The sequence below is a fragment of the Balaenoptera ricei genome, chromosome 13 (assembly GCF_028023285.1).
Source record: "Balaenoptera ricei isolate mBalRic1 chromosome 13, mBalRic1.hap2, whole genome shotgun sequence".
Taxonomy (NCBI): Eukaryota; Metazoa; Chordata; class Mammalia; order Artiodactyla; family Balaenopteridae; genus Balaenoptera; species Balaenoptera ricei.
In genome coordinates this window covers 72,986,789-73,000,100 of record NC_082651.1, presented here as the reverse complement: position 1 = coordinate 73,000,100, position 13,312 = coordinate 72,986,789, and the positions used below count along the sequence as shown (strand labels likewise).

The following is a 13,312-nucleotide window of genomic DNA, read 5'->3' as shown; positions in this document are numbered from 1 at the left end:
TTGATCTAATTTGTTAAAAGCAATTACTTATCTTCCATTCAGTGCCAGATACAATGCTTGGTCCTTTTACATACCTCACCTTAGAAGAAGATATTACTGCATTTCCATGTTATAATGAAAAAACTGAGTATCTGAGAGATCAAATCACTTGAACAAAGTCACAAAGATGGTGAATTATAGAGACAGAACTTGTTCTAGGGCCTCTGATTCAACATTTAATGCTTTTTATACTGAACTATGTCAGACTTCTTAGTAGGTGAATCAAGCACATTAATGCAAGTCAGCAGAGAACCAACTAACTGGCAAATGGTCTTATGATCATCCAACTACATACCTGTCTCTATGTTTGGGAAATTAATGAATGGGGCTGGAGAATTAAGAACAATTTTGGAAGCTATCTTTTTAAAAATAAAAATCATTCAATCATTTAGAATGTAATTTCTACAGACAAGAAAAGTAATGTAAGTTTTAGTTAAAAATTAGATATGTGAAAATTAACATAGAATTTCTGTGAATTTCAGAGTGAGAAAACAATCACATTATAGTATCTTTCCAACACTACTTCCACCTAAAACTATGGATTTGCATTAGTTTGAAAAAAAACTAAAATTTTATCAATAAAAACAAACATTTTATCAATGCAAATATTATTTTACTTCTCTAAGCCAAAAGATGACAGCAGAGTGAAAATAAAGGAACACTCAGGGATACTCTATGAAAACAACTTGATCTAAAAATCAGAGAGAAAAACTAATTTATATAATATCTTATTGCTCTACATTTTCCTTTTTTATTCCCCTTCTGTGACAAAAAAAATTCACAAAAACCCAGAGGTCCTTTATCTAAACTATATCATCTGGATGTTGCATGCCTTGAGCCAGCAATTGTCTGCTGGGTGGTCACAGGCTGCTGATACCATGGAAATAGGTAAGTGAGATACTGGGTTGGCAGAGGAAGGAATAAAGAGCTACTTGAAGTACCTGAGTGCAGGCAGATAAGTATTTGAAAACAACTGGCAGAAGAGATTTAGAAAAGTGAATTTAAAACAATATCATTATTTTTAAAAAGTGGCTATGGGAATAAAAGAGGTAAAAACAGCTATAAAAAAACAAAACATACAAACAACAACCAAAAAACCCTACAGCCTCAGTATCAATGGGTGGCGGCAAGTCTCCTGAAATTTAATCAAATAAGATTCTTGGCGTAAATTTTTTCTATTTTTTTTTTTTCTATTTGTAGGTTTTCCCTGCCTAATTTTTCCATAGCAAGAAGAGCCCTTCTTCAACACAGATGTTTTTAAAACAGATTAAAAATATAATTTTCAAAGGTTCAATAAGAGTTCTTTTGAGACATAAATGTATATGCATTTCAGTGAGAAAGAGCAAATAGCAGATTTTTTAAAAAGCACCCTATACCACAAGTCAGTTTTAAACAAAAATCAAACAAAAATTTTTTTACCTACAGGAGTAGGGGAACATTTTCTCATGGATGGAGAAATGGTTAAAAACAATAGGCCATAGTTACCTCTGCCCATGCTTTGAGAACAGCCAGTTTTTCCATGGTTGCGGCACTCTCACGGTACAGTTGGCTGGAAGATCCTTTTCCGGCCTGAACTTTGTCCAGTGAAGAAACAAGCAGATTGTGTACACGGCGGAGATCATTGAGATCACTGACAACTCCACTTCCGATCCATGTACTACATACCTAGCCAAAGGAAAAAAAACTTTTATTTTTATAGTAAAAAGTTAACATTAGGGACTTCCCTGGTGGCGCAGTGGTTAAGAATCCGCCTGCCAATGCAGGGGACATGGGTTCGAGCCCTGGTCTGGGAAGATCCCACATGCCACGGAGCAACTAAGCCCATGTACCACAACTACTGACCCTGCGCTCTAGAGCCTGAGAGCCACAACTACTGAGCTCGTGTGCCACAACTACTGAAGCCCATGCACCTAGAGCCCGTGCTCCGCAACAAAGAGAAGTCACTGCCATGAGAGGCCCGCGTACCGCACAACAAAGAGTAGCCCCCGCTCGCCGCAACTAGAGAAAGCCTGTGCACAGCAATGAAGACCCAACGCAGCCAAAAAAATAAAATAAATTAGTTAATTAAAAAAAAATAGTTAACATTAAACATATAAAAGAATGGAGTAAGTATGATTATTTTCCTAGGGGGAAGAAACAAAAATAAAACCAATGAACAAAACAAAACAAAAAAACCTCAATGCTATACTTTAATATTATTTTTTTAATAAAAAATCAACAGCAAGTATGGAACTTATTGTACTCCTATGTAGAAAACAAAACAATATTTACTTAACGTTTCCACTATCTAATTTCCCAAAAATTTTAACAGAAAAAAATTTCCACCCAAATCAGTTTGGTTATGAACAATTCTTCAATTCAACAACATTTCTGTTTACTATAGGCCAAAAGGTTATTCTGAGTGCTATAGAGGAGTTAAAAAAAAAAAGTAAAGGGAAAAAATCTAGTCCCTGTCCTCAAGTAAGTAAACTCAGATTAAATGAACACATGAGAATATTTTATGACTGTCATATTGCACTTAAAAAGAGAGAAAGAAGAGATTAATTCTAGCAGGAGAAATGGGAAGGTTTAGATTATCAGGAAGTTTTATGTGTATAGATACAGGGGAGTTTCATGGAGGAAGAGACAAGATTAGGAAAGTTAACTGGGATCAGATTACAGTACAATTTAAATTCCATGTGAACTGAATTCAGACTTGTTCTGTAGGCAATCATGAGTTTCTCAGGCTTCTGAGCAGGGGAATATTATTAGAATTGTGCTTTAGGAAAACTGCTCCAATACTAAGTATAGGAAAGCATGTGTTCAGACAGTAAGCACTGTGTTCAGTCACATGACTATTATAATACAGCGGAACAGAGATGATACGGATCAAACTGAGAATCAAATGAAAAGAGAGAGGTATCTGAGAAAGACTTGGAAGTAGAAATCACAGGATTTGGAAACCAGTTACATATTTTTAGGGGGTGAAGGCACGGACATGCAAACAGTATGAGGCGATAATCAAAGACTACCAAATTTTGACTGTCAAAGTTTCTAACCTGGATGAATGCAAGGAAGGTGACACCACTGTTTAAGAGAGATAACATAAGAACAAAGGGAAGTGTCATGGAGATGAGAAGTTAGAGAGCATGATTTTGACTGTGAACTTTGTGACATGCTGTGTTCAAAGTACCAGCAAGAGACATGTGGAAAGATATTCAGTGGGCAGATGGAAACCTGGGTCTGGATTTCAGGAGCAAAGACAGAGGTAACTAAGTCGATCTAGGAATTCTCCACACAAAGACGATCACTAAACCGATGGTCCTAGGTAACTTTCTTCAAGGACTGAGGTATTAAAAAAAAAAAGCCTTAAGGACAGAACACAGGGAAAATAAACTTCAGGGACAAGTCGAATAAGAAATTGAAAAGAAAACACCAGAAAAGCAATAGGACAACCAGGCAAGTGTGGTGATACTGGAACCAAAGGAAGAATGCCAAGAAGGAAGGGGCTGGGCTTCCCTGGTTGTGCAGTGGTTAGGAATCCGCCTGCCAATGCAGGGGACACGGGTTCAAGCCCTGGTCCAGGAAGATCCCACATGCTGCGGAGCAACCAAGCCCGTGAGCCACAACTACTGAGCCTGTGCTCTAGAGCCCACGAGCCACAACTACTGAAGTCTGCGTGCCTAGAGCCCGTGCTCCGCAACAAGAGAAGCCACCACAATGAGAGGACCGCGCACCACAGCGAAGAGTGGTCCCCGCTTGCCACAGCTAGAGAAAGCCTGTGCGCAGCAACTAAGATCCAAAGCAGCCAAAAATAAATAAATAAATAAATTTATAAAAAAAAAAAAAAAGGAAGGGGCTGTCTGATAGCGTCAACCTTTTTTTTTTAATTGAATGAAAGATTCTTTAAATTCTATTGTGTTTTATAATCTTCACACACATGATTTCATATAATCCCATAATAACCATTTTCCCCCCCATCCCTACATTGCCCCACTCCCCCTTTCCTCTCCCCACTGGTAACCACTAGTTTGTTCTCTGTATCTCTTTCTTTTTTGTTATATTCACTAATTTGTTGTATTCTTTTTTTAGATTCCACATATATGTGATAACATACAGTATTTGTCTTTCTCTGACTTATTTCACTTAGCATAATGCCTTCCAAGTCCATCTATGTTGCTGCAAAATTCTGTTCTTTTTTATGGGTGAATAGTATTCCACTGTGTATATATACCACATCCTCTTTATCCATTCATCTGTTGATGGACACTTAGGTTGCTTCCATATCTTGGCAACTGTAAAAAATGCTGCTAGGAACATTGAGGTGCATGTATCTTTTCAAATTAGTATTTTGGTTTTTCTCGGATACATACCCAGGAGTGGAATTACTGGGTCATATGGTAGCTCTATTTTTAGTTTTTTGAGAAACCTCCATACTGTTTTCCACAGTGGCTGCAACAACCTACATTCTTACCAACAGTGTGTGAGGATTCCCTTTTCTCTACATCTTCACCATTTGTTATTTATGTTTTTTTTTTTATTTAACATAATCATTCTGACTGGTGTGAGGTGATAGCTAATGGTGGTTTTGATTTGCATTTCCCTGATGATTAGTGATGGTGAGCATTTTTTCATGTGCCTGTTAGCCATCTGCACTTCTGCTTTGGAAAAATGTCTAGTCAGTTCTTCTGCCCAGTTTTTAATCTGGTTGTTTGTTTTGATGTTGAGTTGTATGAGCTGTTTATATATGTTGGAATATTAACCCCTTATTGGTCATATCATTTGCAAATATCTTCTACCATTCAGTAGGTTGTCTACTATTTGTTTTGTGTGTGGCAGCTTTAAGTTATTAGTTTTTAAAATCAGTACTTTTTCATGGAAAAAACCTGATCCAAAATCTGTCATTTCCAAATTCATTCTACGAGGCCAGCATTACCCTGATACCAAAACCAGACAAAGATACCACAAAAAAAGAAAATTACAGGCCAATATCACTGATGAATGTAGATGCAAAAATCCTCAACAAAATATTAGCAAACCAAATCCAACAACATATTAAAAGGATCATACACCATGATCAAGTGGGATTTATCCCAGGGATACAAGAATTCTTCAATATCTGCAAATCAATCAGTGTGTACACCACATTAACAAACTGAAGAATAAAAACCATATGATCATCTCAATAGATGCAGAAAAAGCTTTTGATTAAGTTCAACATCCATTTATGATAAAAACTCTCCAGAAAGTGGGCACAGAGGGAACATATGTCAACATAATAAGGGTCATATATGACAAACACACAGCTACCATCATACTCAATGGTATAAACCTGAAAGCATTTCCTCTAAGATTAAGAACAAGACAAGGATGTCTACTCTCGCCACTTTTATTCAACATAGTTTTGGAAGTCCTAGCCACAACAATCAGAGAAAAAAAAGAAATAAAAGAATTCCAAATTGGAAAGGAAGAAGTAAAATTATCACTGTTTGCAGATGACATGATACTATACATAGAAAATCCTAAAGATGCTATCAGAAAACTACTAGAGCTCATCAATGAATTCAGTAAAGCTGCAGGATACAAAATTAATACATAGAAATCTGTTGCACTTCTATACACTAACAATGAACTATCAGAAAGAGAAATTGAAAAAACAATCCCATTGACCATTGCATCAAAAAGAATAAAATACCTAGGAATAAACCTACCTAAGGAGGTAGAAGACATGTACTCAGAAAACTATAAGATGCTGATGAAAGAAACTGAAGATGACACAAACATATGGAAAGATATACTGTGTTCCTGGTTTGGAAGAATTAATATTGTTATAATGACCATATGACCGAAGGCAATCTAGATTCAACACAATCCCTATCAAACTACCCATGGCATTTTTCACAGAACTAGAACAAATAATTTTAAAATTTGTATGGAAACACAAAAGTCCCTGAACAGCAAAACAATCTTTGAGAAAGAAGAACAGAGCTGGAAGAATCATGCTCCCTGACTTCACACTATACTACAAAGCTACAGTCATCAAAACAGTATAGTACTGGCACAGAAACATACACAGAGATCAATGGAACAGAACATAGAGCCTAGAAATAAGCCCCCACACTTATGGTCAATTAATCAATGACAAAGGTGGCAAGACTATACAATGCAGAAAAGACAGTCTCTTCAATAAGTGGTGCTGGGAAAACTGGACGGCTACATGTAAAAGAATGAAACCAGAACATTCTCTAACACCATACACAAAAATAAACTCAAAATGGATTAAAGACCTAAATGTAAGACCTGTTACTATAAAACTCCTAGAGCAAAATATAGGCAGAATACTCTAAATTGCAGCAATATTTTTTTTGGATCTGTCTCCTAAAGCAAAGGAAATAAAACAAAAATAAACAAATGGGGCCAGTTAAACTTAAAAGCTTGCATAGCAAAGGAAACTGTCAACAAAACGAAAAGACAACCTACTGAATGGGAGAAGATATTTGATAGTACCAACTTTACTCAACAGTTACAAGTCCTCACTTTCTTACCTGAAATCCTGAGGCTAAGACGTGTTGCACAATTCACAACATTTTCGTAAAAGGTAATAAGGTAGATGAACTTAATTAAGGGATGAAGCAAGATGTGTAGCAGCACCCCATAATTAACAGATGGATATTTCTGTAATGAAATGTAGTACGAATCACACTAAAAGAAATCAATCAGGGATTTCCCTGGTGGCGCAGTGGTTAAGAGTCCACCTGCCAATGTAGGGAACATGGGTTTGAGCCCTGGTCCAGGAAGATCTCACATGCCACGGAGCAACTAAGCCCGTGTGCCACAACTACTGAGCCTGCACTCTGGAGCCTGTGAGTCACAACTACTGAGCCTGTGTGCCACAACTACTGAAGCCCACGTGCCTAGAGCCTGTGCTCCGCGACAAACAGAAGCCACCGCAATGAGAAGCCCATGCACCGCAACGAAGAGTAGCCCCTGCTCGCCGCAACTAGAGAAAGCCGACACGCAGCAACAAAGGCCCAACCCAGCCAAAAATTTAAATAAATAAATTTATTTTTTAAAAAAAGAAATCAATCATTACTATCGTCTCACTCAGCTTCATGTCAGGGCCAGGTGAGTATAGTCAGTTCAGGCTTTGTTACCAAATAAATTATGAAAAAGCTTTCGGTTTTCAGAGCATTTGGATATTGAATCATGGTTAATGGATTGTGTTCCTATATTTGAAACTTCTAAAAAGTTGAGAATAAATATATGTGTAAACTATTTCATTCTCTTATAATCTTATTCTCAAAGAATTCAAAACGAAATTAAATAAAATTCAATAAGGACATTTAAAAACTGCTTGTTACCAATACTGATGGCAAAAAAAAAAATGCCAGCCACAACAATGCTGAAATTATAATGAAATTTAAAGCGAAAAGAGATTAAATATGAGTGCGAAAATAAAGAGTTGGTATTCCTAAGGAAAATAATAATATTTTGGAGATATTTGAAAATATTTCTGTGAATTCTGGTAGAAATATAACTGAAAGTTGGGGGAAACTGTCAAAATCGAGAATTTGGTGCTAAGTTTGCTTTGCAAAAACCCAAGTACTTTCTCCACTTTAAAGAACATGAAAGCAGAAACTGCAGATACTGCATTATAGGTTTGGTTTATGAAGAAAGACAAAGCAAAACTGAATCAGCAAAATCATACTTAGAGAAAAGACTCTAGCCTTATATCAAAAGGGTGGTGAATGAATGTACACTTACAAATTTTAGACTGAAATAAAATATCTAAAGTATGTATTATGTTTATGATTACAACCCTGCTTTAAATGATTTATTAACCTACTGATTACTGTCCCCAACTGTCCTCAATTGAAAACATTTGAGGGTTTTCCTATAATATCTAAGAATTACTTGATTTTCAGGTTCAACATGATGTTTACTCTAGTAAACAATCTGGGATGCCATGTTTCAAGATCTGCCCAACTCCTTCGGTAACCTTAAAGAAAGAAACTTGCAACCCAATGCTCCAGCTATTTCAAAACCAGGTTTCCTCCCAGAAACAGAAGGACAGGAGGTCAAAAATTTAAGCCTGCCACTAGAAAAGAAGAAACTTCAGAAAGCAGGTAGGGCCACATAAGAAATAAGAAGTGTTGTTTTTTTTTAAGATTTTTTTGATGTGTAACATTTTTAAAGTCTTTATTGAATTTGTTACAATGTTGCTTCTGTTTTATGTTTTCCCTTTTTGGCTGCAAGCCATGTGGGATCTTAGCTTCCTGACCAGGGATTGAACCTGCACTGCATTGGAAGACAAAGTCTTAACCACTGGACCGCCAGGAAAGTCCAAGAAATAAGAAGTTTAAGGCAAATTCAGTAACAGGAAATTTTCACACTACTCATTCACAAGATGAAATTCTAATAGCTTTTGCCTTTCTGATGATCAGGAGCTTTATAGGATGTTTTGTCTGCTTAAATATTATGATCTGAAACACTACCATAATACATTTATTTATACGTGACGGTGATTTCTGATGTTTGTGTGCCAGTATCCCAATCTAAATGACTTACCTACTCTAACTCCAAGGTTTGTACCATGATCAACAGACTTCTGTCTTAAACAAGGCTTCCTCTTCTCTCTCTGGCCTGCTGTTGGTGGGAGGAGTTCATTTCTCTGAAGGCCACCATTAAGATAGCAGGCTTCAGAAAAATAAATTCTAACAGAAGGAGGAGGCAACTCATTGAGCCACAGAGTGATCAAAGTCAGAATTTCAAACCTATCATCGCAAACAGCAGAACATTCTCTGCATAGAGGACACATGTAGCTTGACTATGAATTCTAAGCAATAAAGATGGACTACAGCCCTGTACTCCGGAAAACTGAGAAGGATGGAGTTGCTTCTCTTCTATCCTTAGGTTAGCAGACAAAGAATTGGATTTTCTGAAAGATTAGAGCTTAATGCACAAATCCTTTTTCAGGACGGAGCATGAAAAAGATGAACTTATTAAAGGTGTAGGAACATACGTGCTTTTGTAACTCTCTTCAGAAAAAATAATATGAGAATAATCCCCTGGAATCAATTTTGCAATAAAACTTCCATATTGTGAAATTGTCTTTAGGATAATTTAATACACAGAAACTTGTAGAATTTTCACAACCTGTGGTCAAAAACCCTTTTATTACCTATTTATTATTACTATATATTCTTTAATGATTGTAGATTTTGAGATTTTACTTTTATTCTAGTCCCTCTTATGACTTTACATCTCCATTGACTACTGGACAATGTAAGAGCTATGTATTCCAAAGTATGTCCTCAGCTACAGCAAAAAAAAAAAAGATGTGATTAATAGTTAGTACTTCATCATTTCATACAGAATAAAAAAGGAAACTGTCACTGTTGTATTTCTGAGATAAAAATAAATACTATTTGATTTTTCTCTCTTGGAAGTGAAATTCTAAGATATCTATAAATTTATAGAAGATAACTATAGAAAATTCTATTTTTCTTCTTACCTGGCAAGCTTTTGCTATTATGTCTGATGGAGTATCTTGTGAAAAGGCTGGTCTTAGAGCAGCTCCCACCTAGAAAAATGAATACAAGCATTTTATTTTTAAAGATAAGTAGCAAACCTCGTGTCTTTGGAGATGAAAACACACAAAACACATCTTTGTTCCTTTCCTTTTTATCTCTCATTTTGGTGACAATAAACTCAATTATACCATGCTTCCTTTGCTTTCCAGGAGATTATCATTATCAAATCTGTAGGATCCTATACCAAATAGGCATTAATCTTATTTCTTTTTCATTCATTTTTAATAGTAAATAGGATTTTCTGAAAAAGCCACGTTTCCAGAGATAACAGAAAACTGCTATTTTTTTCTGTCTATATTCCTGAACATATTTCTAACGGTATTTACTTCATAGGTGAATCTCATATAACTGAGACTAAAGGCTCAATTTCTTTAAATAACTGAGTAGTACTAAAAATTCACATAGTCACTAAAAGACCTTAAAAATCATTTCACCTCAAAGAGATGCTTTAAAAGAAGGTTGCTCAAGAAATATTAATGTACTGTTGTCATAGTAATAAGTGAAGAAATATGAGCTTTAGTTTTCTTATCCAAGTACTAACCAGGCCCAGCCTGCTTAGAGCTTTAGTTTTAATAAGCCAGTATCAGTCACAGATTCTTAGATATATTAGATTAATATGTAGGAGCTGAATAAGGAATTGAATATAGTCAACTCCTAATTTGAGATTTCTTCCATTACACTAGGTAAAGATACATGATTTAGATAATTTACTTTTAAGTGGTTTATGAAAAAAAAAAAGTGAGAAAGAGTGAGAGAGTGTGTGTGTATGTGTGTTGAGTGTAGAGAGAAAGAGAAAAAAATCAATGTTAAAGGAAATGAGGCAAAATTCTCAATTGGCAAATATGAATGAAGGATGAAGGGTATAAAACAGGCTTTTTTGTACTATTCTTGCAATTATTTCTGTAGGTTTGAAATTATTTCTAAATAGAAAGATTTAAAAAAAAAGACCTTCATTCTGATAGGTTGGGTATTTGGGAGTAAATAATTAAATACAGGTTTTCTACAGCCATTTGGCCTGGAAAGTATAATTTCTTTACCTATACTTATGATGGAAAAAAATGGACTATACATTATCCACACTTTTTAATTTTGTGTATGTTTGAACATAGATTTTAGATGAAGTATGATGTGTCTAGAGCCAAGATTTTGGTATAATCACAGTGAAAAAAAAAAAGTGTTCTTTTCTTACTAACATAAATTTTTTTCGCCTTCACATAATCCATTACTAGGATTACATCTATTGTGCCTCTTTTGAAGAACATAAATATAGGCATAAATTTCAGGAGAAACAAGTATATCTCTGTTTAGAATATAATAAAAAAAATCTTTTGAAAGTATACAATTCTTTCAGTAATATTTTTCACTATTATTAAAAGTTAATTTATCCTTCAGCGTACAAGAGGCAATTGCTTTTCTTTCTTTTCTTTTTTAAATTAATTTATTTATTTTTGGCTGTGTTGGGTCTTAGTTGCGACACACAGGATCTTAGTTGCGACACAAGGGATGTTAGTTGCGGCATGAGGGATCTTTCGTTGTGGCGTGCAGGCTTCTCTGTGGTGCGCAGGCTCCAGGGCACGTGGGCTCAGTAGTTTGTGGCACGTGGGCTCTCTACTTGAGGCACATGAGCTCAGTAGTTGTGGTGCGTAGGCTTGCTTGCCCTGCAGCATGTGGGATCTTAGTTCCCCAGCCAGGGATCGAACCCGCGTCCCCTGCATTGGAAGGCAGATTCTTTACCACTGGACCACCAGGGAAGTCCCAAGGCATTTAAGTCTTGGCATATAAAATAACAGCAGTAAATCCACAACACTCTTTAAATGTTCCTTTTATCTTTTAAATGGCATGGCTAAATATCTAAACATAAGACTGGAAAGCCAGGCTGGAACATCTATTCTAGTTTTATCACTAATACTACATCATGACTTAAAAATAGTGACAAGTTTTATACAATTGTTTCTTCAACTGTGAATTGATTCAAACTGTGTAACAGGCAATGGGAGTAAAGATATGCATTCTACATGAATAAATAGGCTACAGGTCCAAATACATTTCTCCAGGGGATCTTCACTTCTTTAATCTTCGCTTTTCAAAAGATCAGTTTTAATTCTGAAACAAATAAAATATCTCACGTTGGCTTGATACTGCTCCAGAATCACATGACCTGGAAATTCTGGCTCAGGCACAGATGCAAACTTCTTGATAATGTCTTCAAGTGCTTGGAGCCCAGCCATCCGCAGCTGGTTACTGTGATCGGTTGCAGCCATGAATGCCATGCGAATCAGGTCAGAAAGATGAAGTACCAGGAGGTCATCTAAAAATAAAAATAGAAGGCAAAAAGGAAAACATTTCCAAAATTAAGTGTGATCACATAAAAATATGGAATGAAATAAACTTCTTTAAAAAAGCATTTATGATCCACATATTTCACCATGTTTAAAATAACAAAGATACACTTTCAAGAAAGTTTCCGTATCATAATCTCTCAAGAATATTGGTAAACCTTTATACAATAACACCGACGACATTGTAAACTGACATCTGAAGCAAAATAATTGATTATCATAATTTTCCCCAAAAGAGTTTGTAATTTTTTTTTGTCAGCGGGGGTTGGCAATTTTTTTCTTTAAAGAAACAGATAGTAAATATTTTTGGCTTTGCTGGCCATATAATTTCTAACATAATTATTCAACTCTGCTGTTGTAGTATGTACACAGACCATATGTACACAAATGGTTACACTGTACTCCAATAAAACTATTTATAAAAACAGACTGCAGGTTGGATTTGGACTGCAAGCTGTAGTTTACCAACCTCTACTGTGGAAAAGATTTTTATAAGTATAAGATGTAGAAAAGGGAAGCCTTTTTCCTTTTAGCCTTAGAGTAAAGGCTGCCCTAGATCAGTCCTATCAAAGCTTAAAAGCAAGGCAATTGTTCCCAGAATGAAACTGCTATTGCTTCTCCACACAGTCTCTACCTACACCCTCTCTCAAATCAAGACCTCTATCTTTTTCCCAAATCCAAGGTGATGAAATCCTAACGTGGGGGAGAGGGAAGGGGCACTGGGCAGAAACTCCAAAATGGGGAGAGAATTAGGGGATTGATAGAGGTTTATTGCATTCTGGGATCTTCTGGCCCACAGAACTATAAGTTAATAAACTTCTGTTATTTTAAGCCACTAAGTTTGCAGTCATTTATTATAGCAACAATAGAAAACTAATACCTCCAGCCTCTTCTACCTGGAAAACCCTCTCTCTGCCTCTAAAACCCAGCTTCAAAATGATCCCTTCTGTGAGGTCTTCCCTGGCACTTCAGGAAATGAGTAGCAGTTTTTAATGTTCCCAAAGTACTCTATCTTTCCACTATTGGGATATATGATTATTTTTGAGTGATAACTTTGTCTCTTTGTCTTCTAGACTAGAAATTCTTCAAGAGCAAGGACTATGTTTTTTTCTTCTTTGGATCCCCAATGGGAAGTAAAGAACAAGATTTGGTAAATATCTGATGAATAATGACATGATTAAAGACACCCTGTTCATAACATATTGTGCTTTGCTAGTACCCTATATTCAGATTCCAATTTTATATATAGTGTAATACTGTTTTACTTTTTGTTTTTTAGTCCATTTGTGAGTTTTACTGCTTCTTATACACAACAAAGTAAACTGAAAGGCATTTTTAACATATAGACTTCAATACAGATAA

General features: G+C 35.7%; 1 protein-coding gene across 4 annotated transcripts in view; it reads right to left on the bottom strand.

The window, feature by feature from the left end:
- The window catches only part of HEATR5B (HEAT repeat containing 5B), an 88,916-nt gene that overhangs the window by 22,970 nt on the left and 52,634 nt on the right, over nt 1-13,312 (bottom strand). For all 4 annotated transcript variants that reach the window (XM_059943598.1, XM_059943599.1, XM_059943601.1 and 1 more), the window contains exons 25-27: nt 11,738-11,919; nt 9,533-9,601; nt 1,525-1,704 (exon numbers count right to left, since the gene is read on the bottom strand). In XM_059943598.1, the coding sequence (XP_059799581.1) occupies nt 1,525-1,704; nt 9,533-9,601; nt 11,738-11,919 (431 nt within the window). The remainder of the gene's footprint in view (nt 1-1,524; nt 1,705-9,532; nt 9,602-11,737; nt 11,920-13,312) is intronic.